The following is a 20,294-nucleotide window of genomic DNA, read 5'->3' as shown; positions in this document are numbered from 1 at the left end:
AGCAGCTGCTGAGGCGCCATTTCGGAAATGCTCGAATTATAAGCCGTCATTTCCCTACAGCCTGGCCGTCCCGATCCCCTGATCTTACTCTGTGTGATTTCTGGCTGTGGGGATATCTGAAGGATGTTGTCTTCCGTGCTCCAATTGGAAATTTAGCGGAATTAAAGGCACGCATTTCGCAACACATTCTGAACATCACCCCGGAGACACTGCGATCCGTTGTGGAACATGCTGTTTGTCGCTTTCAACTTGTTGCACACAACGGTGGACACCATATTGAACATGTTTTGCACCAGTTTTGCAACAGTTCCGAACTTCTTTGATGAATGGTTCTTATGCGGTATGTCGCAGCAAAACTCTTGAAACCGATTTGTCCCTTTCGATGTGATATGTCCAGTTATGCAAATAAAATTATTCAACAGTTCTAATTTGTCAATGCGTTTTAATGTGTAACTTCCACCTTAGCCGTTGTTTTACGAATCATTTCTCGTCGTGATTCTGCCGCTTACAGAGCCATCTGTTGCTAACTTTTGAAACTAAATTTTTTCTTCTGCCATACGCTTTCCGCCTTCTTCAATAACATTCCTTTCAAATTTCACATCATTTTCATCAGCGGTTCTTTTTTATAGCGTTTTGAAACTTAAACTTTAATTATAATCACCCTGTATAATCGCGGAAATTTTAGAGTTGACAGTATTTTACGACGTTCTTGCAGTTTGGATTTGTTTACAAATTGTTCATCGCCAAAAGTTCGCCAACTTTGTCGTATTTCGTGCTGATCGTGTATTATCACTTATATAATAGAATTTTATTTCTTAAATTTAAGTTGAATAATTTTTTTAAATCAGTTTGTATATGCGCGGCTTTTCTCCTAATTACTTATCTTTTAAATTGTTAATTGCATAATCAGTGACACATTTTAAACAGCATAAAAAAAGAAAAGCATAGCTTATGTAATAATGAGAATACTCCTTAAATTTGTCTATTATTTTCATGTTATTAATGAAATACTTTTTGGATTATAAATACATTAGAAACTATACTTTTATTGTAAATGCTACATATTGAAACATTGGAAATTTATGGATTTAATATTATTCATGATGAAAAACATTTGTATATACATTCATTAATATAAATCTTATTCATTACATTAATACTAATAAATATATATTCACAACTTCTAAACCATCGCATCTCTCTATCTGTACGTAAATATATGACTTATTAGATGTGTATGTATATGTATGTATGAATACAAAAATGAACATTGGGAAAAAGTTTACTTGAAGTTACTTTTAATTCATATAACGATCATGTAATTGGCAGCAACTGTAGTCATCAGTTCTTTGCAAATTATTATGGATATGTAATAATCAGTTGAAAACTAAATGAGCAGCATTTGAGTACTAAAGAGTGTACACATTTTGTTATTGGTTTAATTTATAATTATATCATATGTATGATCTACGTAATATAAACATGACTAATAAATAATAAGAAATGTAACAGCTGTGCATTTATAACATTTGACTGCATAAAACAGTGCACTGATTATCACTTCCATATCTGTTTACATAATGAATTGTACTTTCCAATTAAGTGCACGGGCCTATTAGTGGCCGAAATTTTCGTGGTTTTCCCCATGTGTAACGTGTATACGAGCCAGTTTCCCTTAGAAAGTCCTCCCCGAAGGCATCCCTTCCCTTAGGCAGATAGCCCTAGTGTGCTTTGCTGTAATCTCAATAAACCAAACCATAAAACAAACTCATGATGTGAACACCTAATTTCTAGAGTTGGTATAATTAATGTGTTTTAGGTATATTACCGAGTGTTCTATGGGACAGTAAACAACTCGCACATGTTTGATTGCTCATGTATTAATATGCTTTATTTGATCTTCATTTTGCTGAATAGTATCTGCTGGCTGTGAGGAGGTCAATATCAGCCATATAGATTTTTGTCATAGAACAGAAAATACACATAAGCGATGTGTGATATCCAGCACACGTTTTTAAACTATTCTTAGTGTATAAAGAATTTGGCTATTACTGATGTAATTGATTACTATAACCAGAAGTGTGTTTATCTGTTACTTGAAGTGCCAGAGTGGAGATCAAAGCGATTAAATTGATAGCAATCACCTTTCTATTATTTTCCATTACTAACAATAAAGTTTAAAACGAAAAGCGTGTGAGTGATACAAAACAACACGAAGAAGCGAATGTCACTTGAAAGGAAACGTCACTTTCGCCAATCTGAGCGATAACCGATTCTTGTTTGGCTTTCAGCCTCTTTACCAAGTGAAGATGGTAACCCTATCTCGCCAAAGGGCGTTTCTCAGAACTGTTGCTGCAAACGTTTTGTTCCGGCAACAAATATCGTATCTGATAAGGGTTTAAGATGTCAATATCGGATATGACCACCATCAAGGGCTATGCAAAATTCCTCACATTGCATTATGCTTTGCACAATATTATCCAGCAGCTGTTGGGGTACTTTATGCTCTTCTCCCTGTCAGTGAATGGACAAGGGTGTTCTTGTTTACTGGAGGGCATTGTCGACCAGCAAAACTTCTCCCCAAAGCATCCCAAACATTTTTAGTGGGATTCAGGTCTGCAGAATATGCTGGCCATTCACAGTACCAGGTGGAAGCACATAGAACGCATATCATCATTGATCAAGATCTCAGCCCATACCATGACAATATATGTAGGATATCAGTTCCTTTCTTGTATGTTTGCTGGACTATATACAGTACCACTCACACTGCCTTACTACCACTGTGGCTACAGTTCTCGGAAGATTCGCTTCTAGTAGCAGAAAGTAACTGATTTGCTACCTCAATAGCTGAGCTATTAATTATTATAAACAAAATGATTGTTGAAGGCAAATTTTTTTACAGAAATAATCTTCATAATATTCCCTACACTAAATCATCTACTGGTATAAAATATGTTAGGTAGTTATATTTATATACTCATTTATTTTGACTGTTGCGTCAACGGAACACCAGCGGCTAATGGGTTAAGTTGCTTTTTTTGGGCTAATACTTTGTTTAATTCAGTATACAGACATAATTTCTCGTTGAGTTACAAAGTTCTATTGTTCAAGTCCTGTAACTGCTGTGTTGAGAATTCCAACTAACATGTCACTCGAAAATTTTTCATTTTGAATCAGCAGCAGCATTTTCTGGATCTAGAACCATACTGCAGATATCGCTGTCCGTTAACTGACTAACGATTGGGGCATTGTCATCGCAATGAAAAACTTATGTTATATCATCTTCATTTATTATCGCTTCTCCACATTAAGTAAAGTATAATTTTAGCCTAGCTTAACAGCATCTGCTATACATTATTGTCTATGTATCATGCGACTGGTGTGGAAAGACAAGTTGTACCACTAAATTTTGTCTTGCTTCTATTGTGTACTGAGATAATTAAGTCCTAATTGTATTAGCTTAGTTATTTATTATACTTGCATCTATTTCTTGCACATGACTTAAGGTTACCTGAGTTCTGAATAAATTAATTTCAACATATACTTAAGGCTTATTGAAGGCTGGCGCTAGGTTATCTAACTGCCTGATGCAGTCTCTCCGGGTCCTAAATTCTACTACCAAGAGCCTCTCTAAATTCTAAATGTTTGCTGCCCCTAAATTTCGGATCCCAGTACTTTCCCTAAATTCCAAAAAAATTTTCGTCCCTTAATTTCACTGCTCGGTGCTTCTATAAATTAAAAAAATTTTGTCTTCCCTAAATTCTGCCACCTGGTGCAGCCATACGAGCTCTGGCAGCAGTTCTGTGTTTATGTGAATAACAATCAGTTAGTCTTAATTAAAGTAGGATTAAATGTAATCTTTTAGTCTATGAGTATCATTAATAAATCTATTTTTAGCAAATTAAAAGAAATTTTTGTCAAAATTTTTTCTCGTCAACATTGCTTAGCGCATTTAACTTAAATCTGTAATCATCGCCAAGTGTAATGTCACCATAAAAGGTTACCATCTAAATTACTAATATAAAAAAAATAGTTGGGGCATCACTGCATGAGTCATTACTCAAGTTGTCATGTGTTAATAAACATGCAGTGATGAAAGCAAAATGATTCACCAGGTTGGCATCAGTGGTATAAAATATTAGTATAGGTGTAAAATCAAAGATGTTTCTATGTGGAATGTTTCGGTCTGAGATGTATGCCAAGCAGATACGCAGCGAAATCATTGATCACACAAATTTATTATTATTGTTTAATTATTTAAATTATTGTTTCTTCAATAACAAGGTGTTTAGTGCCAAAGCGAAATTAAGAATCAGGACTCTCGACATGTTTTATTACGGGGGGAATCAAATTGCGCATGCATAAAGCATATCACACACACACACAAAAAAAAAAAAAAAAAAAAGAGGAGATTGTTGATGGTTTTGAGGTCCGGATTTTAGATTATTCCGGATATTGGACATCCGGATCTCGGACTTTGTATTTGTTTAGTAAAATAAACTTTTTTCCCTTTGTGTGTTAAAAAAATGTTACATTGCACTAACTAAATTCTTCGGTTTTCCCCTTCAGTATCTAAAATAACCATTCTTGCAATGTTGCCCCGCACATTGACATTAAAAAGACAGAAGATGCGAAATAAGTAATGCCTTGTTACTGCATGAAAGTAAGTATTGTTTTATTAAGTTTAACTTATGAAACCAATGTTATTATATTTATTTAATTATCATAAGGAGTAGATGCTTTTGTTCCTATTTATGGTTTAAAATTTGTACAATATGTAAATAAATATATATCTAAATTAAGATTAAAAAAGGCAAGGAAGAAATTTTAATTTAATGATTAATCAAAATTCATAAAAAATAGCTCAATAATAACTGTAACTGTATTAATATAAGCTAGTGATGTGAAAATAGAGGTAGGTGTTGGGAAATTTAAAGCGATAAGGAATAAAAGGACAGACAGAAAAATTCCCATCCTTTTCCCCTCTTCCAGAGAGCATAACAGTGGTCTTGTGGAAATTCTGCTGAACGCTGGTAGTTTGACATAAGTTTGATTCCAGGTGAACAGCATGGCTGCATAGGGGTTTTCATAATTTTCCACATATGTAATGTGTTTACAAGCCAATGCCACTTAGAATGTCATCCACAAAGCCAGCCATCCCATTAAACAGATAGCCTAGAATGCTTTTCCATAATCAAGTAAACGAAACTTATTTCTCTTCCCCCATCTGGCATGAGAACTAACAGGACTATAGAGGAAATTGTGAAAATATTCTACTCTGCAAGTGAAAAGGGAAAGGAAAATTAGGCAAAAAACCATTTTGGATAAAAGAGTGAAACAACAACATTTCCTTTCATACTTTGTTACAGTTTCTAGCATGCCTTCTACTTCACTTCTACTCTTACGGTGGTGCCTTAACCATTTTAACTTTTCTCATTGGTGTGCTGGAAAAGGGTCTTTTTTTCCATCAATCTTTGAAAAACTGTATTATAGTGTCTATTCAGGGTTTAAATTCAGCAGGAGATTTTAGTTTTTCATATGAAACTAATTCCAACTGCAGACCCAAATAAGATGGGTTCTGGTATTTCATTTTCTTATTTCACTATTCATCAGAAATTTTATAACTTATTAAACTTTTGTTTACCTTGTTATATTTGATTGAATTTTAATTATTTATTGATTATTTTAATTACTAATTTATTTATTTGAAACCTAACTGGGATAATTATTACTGACTGACTGCCATACCAATGGGCCCGGTTTTGAACCCTGGAGAAGGCATGGATGTTTGCAAATGTATAGTGCCTGCACGGCATGGAGGTACTCTAAACATGTGGCGAGCATTAGTCCTCTCGTGAGGTTGGTGGTACAGGAAGCAGGGTGGGATACCTTGAACCCATTCCACTGGGGTGCTCGCCTTCAAAACTGGAGGCAGAACTGAGGAAGGTCATACTGTCACCTGTATGGTACCGATGACTCTTGCCAATGACAAGTGCAATGTTGCCTCGTTGCCATGACTTTCGTGGGCCTCTTCTGGTATCAGACAAACGAGATCAGTCGCAACAATATTTATTTATTTTAGTTTCTGATGGCCTTCGGTAAGGCCTCATCACTTCTGATTTTAGAAATTAAGTCCTGGATGAACTGCATTTGAGCATATGCTTGTTGATGTTTCATTATAAAGCAATGTCATTTGCTATAAACTAGCTTCTGTACACAGTACTGCTGCTTTCACAGTGTGACCGTGGTCTACAAAATAATTTGTCATTTTGATTCAATTAACAGTTTCAGTGTACGTGAGCAAGCTCCACATGCATATATTGAGCTAAATATAGAAAATGATATTTACCTCTCTGAGATGATAATGAGAAACAGTGTTAGATCCCATCTGCACAAAACTCTTTTTCTCTTCTTCAAGAGCATGTAGTACTGAAGTCAGAGAATAAAAAATATCAGTCAGAAACTTCTTGAACTCTTTGCAAATACAGCAAATTTCAGTTTCCAAGGATCGGAGCTAAGAAAATTTTTTTTCTATATCAGGAACACAAAAAATTGCAGAAATTTAATATAATATCAATGAAGATTTTTCAAATAATTAGTTACCTACCATGGATTTCACTCTTGTTTGCACAACTTTCAAAAAGAATAACATTTCAGTCAGCATTTTAATGGAAGCATTGCAAGAAAGCTGAATTCTGTGTATTGAATTTGACATAATCTGTAGATTCTCATTCTGAAATCATACATACATTTAATGCATAATTAACAAAAACACCATGATTTCAATGTGTAACTTAACTGACAACTTACCTTTTTGCTTAAAATTATATCCAAAATTTCTCTCTGTGAAACATTAATCGGTTCAAGTTCAGAAAAAAACAGATGTTTTAAATTACAACTATCTTGAGTATAGTTATTAATAAAAGTAACCAAGCTGGAAGTTATGCTGTCAGTACACTGTTTCCACAAATTTGATGATTTATCTATAAAGAAATAAAATTACCACCATTAGTAACAATTTTTTATTTAACATGAAATCATTTCATTAAGGTACTCTACCTTTTCAACATAAACATCTTATTACAAATATTAATTTCATTTGAATCACAATAAAACTTTAAAGATTAAGTTTATTTAGCAGAAATTCTTTTGCTAAACTAACCTAAATTTACAGACAGATCTTGTACTTTTAACAATAAATCATGCTGCTGACAACCAGAAAGGGCCAGCGTTTGTTTCAAATGAAGCATGAGTTCTTCCAAAGATGCTTTAAATTCCATTTGCTCTTCTGTTATGATTTTACTGGATGGAAGCATTTTAACAAGATGCTGAATATTTAAAAGTGCTTTATGATAACTGTCTTGGACCTAAAAATAACGCATTTATACATTAATTTCTAAAGTAATTTCAAGCAAATGGGAAAAAACTAACTTTAAATATGTGACATAGTCAACTAGTTATTTCAAATAACACCATAATGTTGAAACTCAACTTAGAATATGATCAGTAGTTAGTTAACATCAAAATCAGTAAGAAGTTGTGCAAAAATACCATATTTCCTAGTGTGACTCAAAAAACATCGAGACATATAAAATACAACACAAACTCATAGACATTGAGGTTCTCATAAAATAAAATAATATTTCCATCATAAAATTGGAAATTTAAGATATAATTTTTTTTTAAATCTGAGATCATTCTGCATGCATACAAAAAAGGGTACAATTCATAAAATGTTCAACAAATTGAAAAACAGATGAAAGAACGCATGAAAAATACAATTAACTGATTAAAATTGCAATGCTTACTAAACAGAGTAGTTGGTATAATGTTATATCAGAAAACATATGAAAACGATTTTTCAACTTCATAACTTATTTCACAGCATTACTTATTAAAAAATTTATATAAAAACTGATCCACTAAGATGAGAAACTGACAGGCAAAAAGGAGTAAACTACATATTTAAGCAAAAACATTCAGGAATGTATAGAATAATCACCTAGTAGATCAGTTATGAGATATGCAGGACACTTGGTATGATGACTAAAATAATTTTTAGTCAATTTAAAAAAGAAGTAAACTACATATTTAAGCAAAAACACTCAGAAATGTATAGAATAATCACCTAGAAGATCAGTTATGAGATATGCAGGGCACTTGGTATGATGACTAAAATAATTTTCAAATGAAGATTCTTTGAATAATGCATGTGAGGCATTGATACAGTGAAGTGAAAAACTAATGACACATTTCATTTGTGCAACATGTCATTTCCTGTTAATTTAATAACACTGTATGCTGGTCTACATACATATAACGTGTCTCAGGAACATAACGTGAGAAAGACGCAATAACGACTTCTATGTGACAAAAACCTCATTTGCAAAGACATAATTAAGACGTCTTTGCAACGGTTGCAAAACAGTGGATGTTCGCGGACATCTAGGCATCTTAAAGACGAAATATTGCAACGTTTTTGCGACGACATCCGCAACGAGCTTGCAACGTTGTTATGACGTTGCTGTTCTACTTGGGGTTATTATTATACCAGCAACTAATGTTGCGAGCTGTGCAAAATTTTTTAGAGTTGCTTTTATGCAAAAATTCAATTTACTGAATGAAATTTGTAAATAAAGTTACAAAGCCAATTTTAATTAAAAGATTCAACTAGGAACCATGCCTTTAATAAAGAGTAAAGAAAAAATGATCCAGGAGGATGCTTTTAAAAATAATAAATTATGTATATTTATAGTGTCGTGCACATATGTTTTATTTGTTATAAGGGAATACCCATTTAAAAATAATACAGACTATGTCATCGTTACGAAATTGAATCAAAGAAAAGTTTCAATAATTGGGAGGCAAACTAAGGGAAGAAACATTAAAAGTCTGAAATACGGCTTGCAAGAACAAAAACTTTTTACTGAAAAAAAAATTTACTGAAGCAACAGTTCACGCAAGTTTTCTCTCTCGCGAACATTATTGCAAAATTATCAAAATCATTTACTGATGGCGAATTCCTTAAAGAATGTTTGATTAAGTCTGCTGAAAAGTGCTGATAAATAAAAAAAAATTAAGCAAAAATGAAAATGAAACTTATTAATGAAATTACTAGTAATTTTGAAAGAAAAATAATTTTGTTTTGCAGCATTCCCGGTAGTGACTCTTGAGAGTAATAACATTACACATATACTAACTTGAAAAAATAGCACAACCTGATAAAATTTGATTTGCAAGTAATGATGCAGTTCATCATTCATTCACTAAATGATGATACAGTACAAATTATAGTGCTCTTATTTGCACTACACCTTGCACTGTATCATTATTAGTTCAAAAGTTAACAGACAGATAATATTATGAAAGTAATAATTAAAACAGTAAACTTTATCCATAGATGAGCTCTAAATGATTGGAAATTTGCTGTATTGCTTTTAAAAATTGATGAATGGGTATGAAAAAATTATTCATGATGGCACAGTGAGACACTTAGATTGGAAAGTTATTTTTTTTTTATTATTTTTTTATTGCAAACTAATGTTTGTGAAAATTGTAACACCTTGAAGGAATTATGCAAATTGAACCAAACTTACAGGAAATGTAAAGTGAGGCAAGACGTACTAATAATTAGAATTGCAAAGCAATTGTGCATGCGACGAATGAGAACAGCCACTTGTTCCATGTACATAAAGGACTGTAAAGTTGCAATGAAATCTGTTTGTTGTCATCTGTCCGTGGTGAATGTTTAATTAGTGGTCAATATGCCTCGTCAACAGCGGAGGGTGCAATACCAACAACTAATAGTTTAAACGAGGCCGCATCGTCGGTATGCGTGAGAGTAGACTTTCATATCAAGCAATTGCAACCTACATGCAGCGTAATGCTACAACAGTGATCTGTGTTTGGAAGAAATAGACATTGTAGTAACTAACAAGGTAAAATCCTGGCAGTGGGGCACACAGTAGAACAACCACAATGGCACGGGACAACAGACACCTCACCTGCATAACTGTGACAGAACGTACAGTGTCCTCATGCGTGTTAGCACAACATTGGAGCATAGCTACAGGTGTTGCGTTCTCTAGCTCCATGGTTTGTCGTCATCTGTTGCAGCATTAACTGTGTGCAAAGCTTCCTCTATGCAGGATTTCCCTGTCATTGAATCACAGATGACTCCAATTTTGATGGGCATGGCAACACAGTGTGTGGTGTGTCCTATGGCAACAAGTTGCTTACTCCAATGAATCTTGCTACAGTCTGGAGTACAGTGATGGAAGAGTATGTGTCAGACGTTATAGAGAGGAACATATGCTCTGACACTGCGTTATCCAGCGTCATGCTGCACAAATGCCCGGCATCATGGTGTGTGGAGCTATTTGGAATAATTGCCGATCCCATCTAGTGCAGACTGTGGGCTACCTCAACAGTAATCGCTACACAATGGAAATTGTGGAGCCAAATGTCCTCACCATTCCTTGATGCATTCCAGGCATAGCAGCAAGATAATGCCCATGCTTCTCAGACTGTGCAAACCTCTTTTAGGGAACAACAGGTTTCGGTTATTCCATGGATATGCTGTTAATTGAATGTGTCTGGAATTTCGTTGGTTAGCAACTCGTACAGCTGTTGGAGCACACACTAAGACTGAACTCTGGCATCGAGTCGAAGCCGTATGGAATGCCATTCCACTGGATTTCATTCAGAACCTATATGATTCAATGGCTGGGTGTGTACATACTCTCTTTGCTCAATGTGATGGACACACAAAGTACCGTTTTCCGAATTTTTTGTTTTTTTATCTTGCAAATTTGATCATTTATTTGTACAACTATCAATAATGTGTGGAAAAAATTTAATTCATTTTCGACAATTCCTTCATGGTGTTGCATTTTTTACAAACATTAGTGTATATATTAAATCAAAATTTTCATGACCCAAAAAGCTAAAACCATCAGAGAGGTACATGATGATACAAGAATAACAGATTTAGCATTTCTTGTTGACTTAGCCAGACATTTTAATATTCTTAAAGCATTCCCTGTTATGTATGCTTTTAAAATGACATTGCAATTATGAGAAACACAAATGGAATATTAAAATGTCACACATTTCCTAAATTTTAAATACTGCTTTATTATTTCAAGTGAAAAATCTTAAAAGCATGCAAGATTTTGAAGAAAGTTTTTTTAGTGATTTGAAGTCCAATTTTAGATTATTTTCATTGCTATTAAAAATTCCCAAGTTCTTGAAACCTTGGGAAGGTTTTTATTTTTAGTTTAAATAAGTTAATTAGTGGTTAATTCAAAATACAGTTAAAACTTGGACCACAAATGCCTTGTTTCACAAACAGAACATAATATAATAATAAAATAAAAAATAAACAAAAAAAAATTTTTTTAAACAGCTGGATGACAAACAGTGTCTCAAGTTATGCATACAAGTCGGCAAACCACCTTTGAAATGAGATTTTCAAAGGTGGTTTGAGAAAACCTCTGATACAGAATCAAAACTCAGGAACTTCTGGAAACATTTTAATATTTTTCATTGCTTAGCTCTCTCTTTAACAAAATCTGGAGTCAAATGAATTATAAGAGCAAAAATTTGGCCTGGACAAGTTTATGGCTAGACTGGGCTGCAGGCAGAGACTTTCAGTGCTTTGAAACATAAAACTTTTTCTTCTTCCTTCTTTTTTTTTTTTTTTTTTTTTTTTTTTTTTTTTTTTTTGTTTGTTTATTATCTACGATACTGTGTTTCTAGCCAAAACCACAGACCGGAAATTAGCAATGAAATGTGGACAAGCTACTGGAGGAGCATCAGAATGAGCTCAACAAGAAGTAAATCTTCAGAAATGGGGGGGGGGAAGTGACTGAAGAAATGTTTTTGGAAGAAAAAAGAAAATTATCCTTTTCCTTTGACATGCAAAATAGGACGAGACGCAAAGTTTCACATCACAGTATCACACTAATAAAGCAGTAGTAAGGTAAATTACATTCGCATTTCCAATAGCAATGCCATGTCTCATTTTAAAAACATTAAAAAATGTATACAACAACAAAACACAAACAAATTTTGAGCGAAACAGAGCCACAGGGATTCTCAAGCAGAGTGAAAGGGCACTTAAAGGAGGAAAAAAAAATGTCTTCTAAACACATTTTTATAGAAGTTAAGGAAAGGAATATTGAATCCAAACACATTACATCCAAAGCACTTCCCATTTATCCTATTCACTCTTCTTTGCACGTACAGAGTAAAATTAAGTTTTCATCTTTTCTACCTGCTTAATATTGTGTTTTCTTTCTTGTTTTATATTTACTGATTTAGATTGGTTTTGGCTTATGAATCTGGGCACAATGTACTGCTTAAAGTTCAAATAAGCAATCATCTGTGATCCAGAAACAAATTAATCCTTTTCCCATTAATTTTTAATCAGAAAAATTGCTTTGGTTTACAAAATTTCAGTTTACAAACAACAGAACAGAATAAACTCATAAACCAAGGTTTCATTGTATTAGAATAATTCAAAACAACTATCAATCTGAAAATTTAATATTTAGCTATTGTCAATGAGTTTAAGTTACTAAGTGTAACAAAAAGATATATCTTGCAGGTACTAACTTTCAGATTTCAGATACAAAATAAAATATAAATTGGAACTTTTCCTTCACATTGTTGTTATAATGGTTTATGTATGGTTTCATAGATATTAAGTGAAATATAAAATTTAGTTTGAGAATTTTTTATATTTAATTTTGCACCAGAACATTATTTTGTTAAAGAATATTCTGGCCTATCAGCTGCTTTCAGATCATGCATTCAGCCAACATGCAATTTTAGAACATAAGTACATGATTATCACATAAAACAATTCTTCCCACTCAGTGCTAATCATTTTCATCTCGAATTTCCTTTCTTTACAGCCATATTGCTGTCATAAATTAAAAGTTTTACTGGAATTCTAATAGCCATGATACACTCTCACAATGCTTGTATATGAGCATCTAAACTTTGTTCCCTCCTGAAATATTATCTGTCTCAGTAGCTCAAACTAAATCACTCTAAAAATCCCTTAGACCCACATAACTTGCCATTCTAATACCCAATACAGTTCAAGAAGGTTCCAGAAATATCTGCCACTTTATATGTCGCCCTGTCAATCATAATTAGTGGCGTGTATATAAAACATTGCTATATATTTTACAAAATCGCATCTATACCAGTTTTGGGGATATTTCCGTGTGTACATATAAATACATATGACTATAAAAAAAATACCTTTAAGAGTTCATCTTTCTTATTCTGAGTAGATGTCATGTAATATCCTATCATACTTTTTGTTTCAATGCACTTTTGAGCTTCAGAGATAATATCCTAAAATAGAAAACAATTTAAGTCATAAAATTTGCCATTTTAAATTATTTTCGTAGTTATTTCTGCCAAACTTTGTGGGTAAAAAAGTTATTTAAGATACTTTAAGAAATTTTTAGCTAATTTAACATATTCATATCAAATTTACACTGTAACTTTAATAGCTTTTAAATAATTACAAAATTGTTGAAAAACGAGATGAAAACCACAGTTGTAACCAATCCCTTAACATAAACTGTTGGACTAACTGTGACAACAAGGCTACCCTCTGGTGAGTAGCCAGAGAAGTACTTCAGTAAAAGCCAAGCGTCTAACTTGATAGGTTGCATCAGACTCTTGTTCTGTAATTTTCTTAAAGTTAAATGTAATAGCCGTGTGTAACTTAAACTGGCTAATAAATACTTGTTACACTATACAGGACTCTTCTATGACCCTATCTAAAATAACCCCCTTCAAAAAGTGGTGCCCAACATTAATGTTTAGCTTTAAGAATTTTTCCCTGGCTTTTGCTCACTTTCTTTTTCAGAAACAGTACTTGCAGCCACACCCGCTGTATCTAAATCCTAAAACTTTACAAAGAAAGATACCTTGCCTGTCAGGTATGAACTTTTTTTGTGTGCGTGCCACTCCGAAGGACTATCCGCAACAAATAGTTGCCATTAATGATATGAGTTGTTTTGCATTTAAACACTAATGTTCTATAATGTGTTAACCCTTAATGATGAAAATACTTAAATATGAAAACGTAAAAATACTTTACTGTGTTCTTAAAGTATATATGTGTATCTTTTATGAATATTGTATCATTTTGAAGTGATTAAGAAATTCTTTCATTTTGTTTACACGAGTGCTCTAGAACTGCATAATCATAATATTCAGTTTTGTTTCAAAATGGTAAAAGTGTGATAAAACATAAAAAGGTGTAATATATTCAAAGCGAGGCCATTTTAAGAGTAAAATTCTGTATTAGAAATTGTTATTATAATATGCTGAATGTATTCAACCTTATAAACTTAGTTTCGATTTGAGCTTAACTTGACGAACCAGTGGCTCAATGACATGTTTATTACCCTGTTGCCCCCCATAACGGTTTTATTTATTGATATTTTTTCTTGCATTTCCATATTGCATTTTACATTGCTGAAAATTGTTTATATTTGATGATTTAAAGAAGCATAAGATTCTTCCTGGCAAGATGTTATTTTTTTTATAATGTTTGATATACGTTTCAGATGTGCGCAATTCTTTTAGTTTCTTAAGTGTATTGCTATCCCTGAATGCTTTATTTTGTCCTTTGAGAATAGAAATAATTAACAGAAAAGGATTTTATTGATGTTATTTAAACTGTACTATTTCTAAGCCCTGTAAAATGTTTTCTTTTAAGAAAGAGAGTGTTTTTATATATTATTTTGACACTGTGTTACTTTTGATACAACTAACTAGTGCTATTCTATAGTAAAATGAAAACAAATCTTTTCTGGGTAAGGTGACCTCATTACAACTTTCTAGTTAGTGCCATAATAAATTGTTTTTTCATCAAAGAATTTATTTTAAGTGAAACACATCGTTTTTTGCTAAAGGACGTAAACAAGATATGTGTGTTCTAGCAAATGAACTTGGTGTGAATGTTACGGAACAAATGACAATAGTTGATATTAAGGATGGCATTTTAATGAGTAAGGGATAAAATGAAGAGTTCACTAAATATCTATTTTTTAGCATTATTGCAGAACGAAAAGAAATAGAGGAACGTGAATTTAATGAAAGAAAACAGCATAAGGAACGTGAATATAATGAAAGGAAAGAGATAGGAGAACGCAAGCACGAGCTTGAGAAATTGAAAATACAAGTAGCTAGTTTGGGTACTAGTCATGATTGCATACCTGCTTTGAAACCCACCGACATGGATATCCCTAAGTTACAATTAGAAACTTTAATTCCTCACTTTAATCCAAAAAGTGATGAAATGAGCCTTTTTCTCACTTTATTTGAAAGGCAACTAACAATTCTGAACATACCTCAAGGGAAATGGGTAGTGTATCTCTTAAGTTTGTTACCTAATGACATTGCAAAACTGATTGCAAAGAAATCTGCTGGTGATGCACAAGATTATGACAACATTAAATAAATTATCTTAAAACATTTTAAATTGAGTGCTGAAAAGTTTCAACAGTTAATTTTGCAACATCGCAAAAGTCCTGATAGTACTTGGCAAGATTTTTACTTCGATTTGAGAAATTTCTTTGATGGCTGGATTGGCGAATTAAAAGTCAGTACTTTTGGAGAAGTTAAAGAATTTGATGATATCAGACCAAATTAAAAGACGGTCCGCTTCTGAGTATAGAGAACATTTTGTGGATCATTAGTCTGAGTGGACTGATCCACTTCAACTGGCTGATAAATTAGATTTATATGAAGAAGCTAAAAACATCAGAAGTAGAAATGTCAGTAATAACACTCCAAAGCCATCTCAAATTTTTATGACCACTACATTGATATAACCCTCAACTTGTTAAAAACTCAGCGACAAGGTATTCTGGCATGAGAGAAGATCGAACAACTGTTAGTTGTTATGGCTGTGGAAAATCAGGTGTCATTAAGGATAAGTGTCCAACCTGCTCTCCTTCTTTAAGTAAAGAATCAGCTGACTTCAAAGCAATAAACTTACATACAGTGTCTGTAGAGACACCTCACACGACTCTTTTAAGAGTAAAAATCAACAGATTTACGGGAATTGTCTGTGCTGATACTGGCGCTAATCACACTATAGCGGGAGAAACATATAATCTCTTGAAAGTACAAGGATCAGAATTTAAGAAAACTACTATGAAGGTCACTCTTGCCGACGGTATTCAAAGGGATGAAAAGGTCCACATGATCCAGGTAGACATTTACATTGAAGGAAGATCGTTTCGCATAACTTTATTTGCGATTCCCTCAGCAAAAGGTAACAGGACACTTTCAGGATCGGATTTTCTTAGAATTGTTTTAGATCAACAAAATCACTGGTGGTTTTACCATGATAATGCGCAACAAAAGTTTAAGTTTACTGATGATGATTCTAAACCCAATGATCAAACCAAATGTACGTCTGAAGTTGACACTGTACTGTTAAGAGAATGTGAAGGACAACATCTATCGGCTCATCAAAGATCACAATTAAATTAGCTATTGAGTCAATATTCAACTATCTTCCAAGCAGGGGGAGAAGCAACACCTTTTATAGAACATCGAATTAAAACTGGAAATCATCCCCCAGTAGCTGCACCACCATATGGAATCAGCCCTGCTAAAAAAGAAATCTTAACCCTTTGACGCGTGCGATATTATTTTTATAATTGTTTTTAAATAAAAACTCTAGAAATTTAATATTATGATCCTAGAGACAAATAATATATGAATTAAAAGAAATCTACTCTTGCCGATTGTTTTTATGGGTGGTGGTCGCACTGTGAAACCACCGCACGTCTAGAACTTTGAAACTTACTGAGGTAGTAGGGGGGGGGAACTTACCATTTTCCGCGCGTGTTTCCAATAAATGATGAAATTTACGGATTTTTCAAAAAATATATGTAAGATTTGCATTATATATATATTTTTTTACGTTATTTTACAAAGTATATCGTCAGAAAAAAATTTAAAAAAAAAACATTTATGTAATTTTTTACAGCATTGAAAATATAAGTACCTACATAGTAAGGACATTTGGATAAATTGATTAAAAAAACTCAATAAAATAAGGATTAAAAAAACTCAGTTTTTTTTTTTTTTTTTTTTTTTTAATTTCAAAGAACAAATTATTTTTTGTGACACTTCAAAGCATGTTTTGTCTTTTTGGTACATGCATAGACTCACATTGCACATTTTGCGCATGTATCTTGTTCTATGAGGTTTCTTCCTTGTGCTACAAAATGTACACTGCCTGGATTTAAATTTCACTGGTATATGTCCAGCGTTATTTAGTTTCTTTTCATCTGGCACATGAAATTTGTGGTTTTTTATGTTAATGGGGGGGGGGGTCTTTTTGGCTTTCTACGGATCGTTCGTTTCCCATTCATACTTATTTTATTCGTATTTCGTCCCAAAATATTCAGAAAATATTAATTTAACTAAAACTTTTACGTAATTTCTATTTTTAATTATAGCAAAATATATTTACATTAAATTTAAACCACAGGAAATAATTTATAAAATCACAATACTAGCTTGGGGAGCAAGTGTGTTGAGGTCAGAATTTAATTAATTAATTAATTTTTATTCTCTGGAAAAGAAAGGCCTCTTCACTGAGCAAGTGCATGTATTGTTTAGTAATAAAATATCGCTGTGGTTTCAAAGCCCCTTATCTATATCCAGGTAAAAATAAACATTATTAATTCAAAAGCAAGCAAACACCAGTGGTTTCAAGGTGCGACCACCGAGCCTCTAGAGGATTGTGAGCATTGTGACACAATGCTCTAGTGGCCCTGAAACCACATAACAACTGCCATAGGTATGGAGGGTTTTTTTTTATATATGCAGTTTAATTATTGCAATTTTTTATTGTTTATGATAGAAATCATGATGTGCGATGACCAACTTTTGAAATTTAAAGCTGTTTATATTAATACAAGGAATTTATTTTGTCTCATTGAAAACGAAGTTTAAAAGGCATCCGATTTGAAGTATTAATATCTAAAACATGTATGATTCTGCAGTCATTTTGTGTTATTTAGAGGTAAAAAATCAGTAATCAATTAATTTTCACTCACAATTTTGGAAAAAAGAGGAGAAAAAAATTAGAAAAATGGTGGTTTCAAGGCACGACCACAGCACGTCAAAGGGTTAAAAGCAAGAAATTGACAAGCTCTTATCTGAAGGAATAACTGAAGAATGTGAATCCCCTTATACATCCCCAGTTGTTTTAATACCGAAACCTAATGGAACAGTACACCTCTGCATAGATTACCGGAAACTGAACGCGATTACAGTTCCAGATTCCTACCCACTTCCGAGAATGGATGGCCTGTTACACGAGGCAAAACCTACTTTCATGTCGACCCTTGATCTTCGTGCAGGTTATCACCAAGTGAAGGTTCATACTGATGATCAAGACAAGACGGTATTTGTGTGTACCTTTGGAACATATCGTTTCTTAGAAATGCCCTTTGGTCTTCAGAATGCCCCAGCAACATTCCAGAGATTGATAGACCATTTTTGCAATGGACTTGAGGACATCCTAATCCTCACCTATCTGGACGACATTAGTCGTGTTGTCAGAATCATTCGAGAAACACCTTTTCGATCTCAAAGGTATTTTCGAAAAGCTTTTGCTCTTCAAACTGCACGCAAACAGAGAGAAGTGCCACTTCGCTTCTTCTCGTGTGAAATATTTGGGATTTTGGATCACACAAAAAGGAATCGAAGTTGATCCAAAAAAACGTTTCCTCTATTCAGAGAATTCCACCTCCCAAAAACATCAAGGAACTCCAATCCTTCCCTCAAACGTGTTCTTGGTTTAGATGATACATACAAAACTTCGCGGAAATATCACGACCTCTTGGTGATTTGACAAAGAAGAAAATCCACTGGGAATGGGGTTTCAACCAGCAAAAAGCATTTGAAACTCTAAAAAACTGCCTCATAACACCTCCTGTGTTCAAGCAAACAAATGGAACTTAACCGTATATTCTTCGAACAGCAATTATGGTCTTGGAGCCATTTTACTTCAAGGGGAGGGGTCTAAAGAGCACCCTATCGAATATGCCAGCCGACTGCTTTTTCCGGCTGAGCGAAACTATTCAACGACTGAACGAGAAGCCCTGGCTGTAGTCTGGGCCCTGAAGAAATTTCGTGGTTACGACGAAGGATCAGAAGTAACTATAGCATCCGATCATCAACCTTTAAAATGGCTTTTGAACCTCAAGTCTCCAACCGGAAGACTTGCTCGATGGGCGCTCGAAATTCAGTCTTTCAACCTGAAAGTACAATACATTCCTGGAAAGGCAAACGTCATTGCGGACATGCTGTCCCATCCAAGCTCCGAACATGAAGTTTCACCTTGCGAGATTTCAAATATATCTGTAGTGGACATGCCCACAAGAAGTCCAAAAGACATGCGGGAATCTCAACTTAAAGACGAAAACTTTAAAAAGATTATAGAAAGTTTCGAATCCACTCAGAAAACTGAAGAATGTGCCAACTAAACCGAACGGGGATTCTTAATGAATCAAGGTGTTGTCTACCGATATGTCCCTGACTCTGATTCAGAAGAGGTCCAGTTAGTAATTCTAACTGCTGAGCCTGAATCCATCATGCGAAAGCACAATGATGACCCAATGGCTGGACATTATGCAGAGGAAGGAAAATTCCAACGAATTGCCAGACGCTATTATTGGACTGTTATGAAAAAGTATATATCTGACTATATGTGAAAAGCTGTCCTGAATGCAACTGCTACATGACTACCAACTAAAAGCCAGCTGGACTGCTAAGAACCCCTTGTCTATTCTCAACGTTTTGAGATCATATCTACTGATTTGTTTGTTTGGACCACTGCCAAAAACTGACACTGGAAAACAATGGAGCTTCATTGTCGAAGACTGTGCTATACGATGGGTTGAACTATTTCCTCTTGTTCAAGCTACAGCACGCGACTGCGCTATAACCCTAATCAAAGAAGTATTCATGCGACATGGTATACCAACGAAGAATCATCAGTGATAATGGAACCCAGTTTATCAGTGCAGTCATGCAACAAGTTTGCTGCACATTAAATATCATACTTTCCGCAGCCAAAGCCTGTGGAATGGAAAAATAGAGACTTAAAACCTCATCTTGCAATCCTTGTAGGAGATGTGCATGACAACTGGCATTCAAAACTCCCAGTTATTCACTTCGCTATGAATACGGCCATCTGTGACACTACAGGCCATACAAAAGCATTC

At 33.9% G+C, this 20,294-nt stretch overlaps 1 protein-coding gene across 10 annotated transcripts in view; it reads right to left on the bottom strand.

Moving 5' to 3' along the window:
* The window catches only part of LOC118189241 (kinesin-like protein KIF11), a 191,298-nt gene that overhangs the window by 72,704 nt on the left and 98,300 nt on the right, over positions 1-20,294 (bottom strand). For all 10 annotated transcript variants that reach the window (XR_015038916.1, XM_035359821.2, XM_085809126.1 and 7 more), the window contains 5 exons: positions 13,279-13,374; positions 7,166-7,370; positions 6,814-6,986; positions 6,611-6,736; positions 6,353-6,517 (listed from right to left, as the gene is read on the bottom strand). Coding sequence is in view for 9 of the 10 variants with exons in the window: in XM_035359821.2 (XP_035215712.1) it covers positions 6,353-6,517; positions 6,611-6,736; positions 6,814-6,986; positions 7,166-7,370; positions 13,279-13,374 (765 nt within the window). In the remaining variant the exon portion in view is untranslated. The remainder of the gene's footprint in view (positions 1-6,352; positions 6,518-6,610; positions 6,737-6,813; positions 6,987-7,165; positions 7,371-13,278; positions 13,375-20,294) is intronic.

The sequence above is a fragment of the Stegodyphus dumicola genome, chromosome X2, assembly GCF_044657685.1.
Source record: "Stegodyphus dumicola isolate Sdum_Otavi_A_Nest chromosome X2, ASM4465768v1".
NCBI lineage: Eukaryota > Metazoa > Arthropoda > Arachnida > Araneae > Eresidae > Stegodyphus > Stegodyphus dumicola.
The sequence above is the reverse complement of the archived record's forward strand: the minus strand, read 5'-3'. Positions and strand labels throughout refer to the sequence as shown.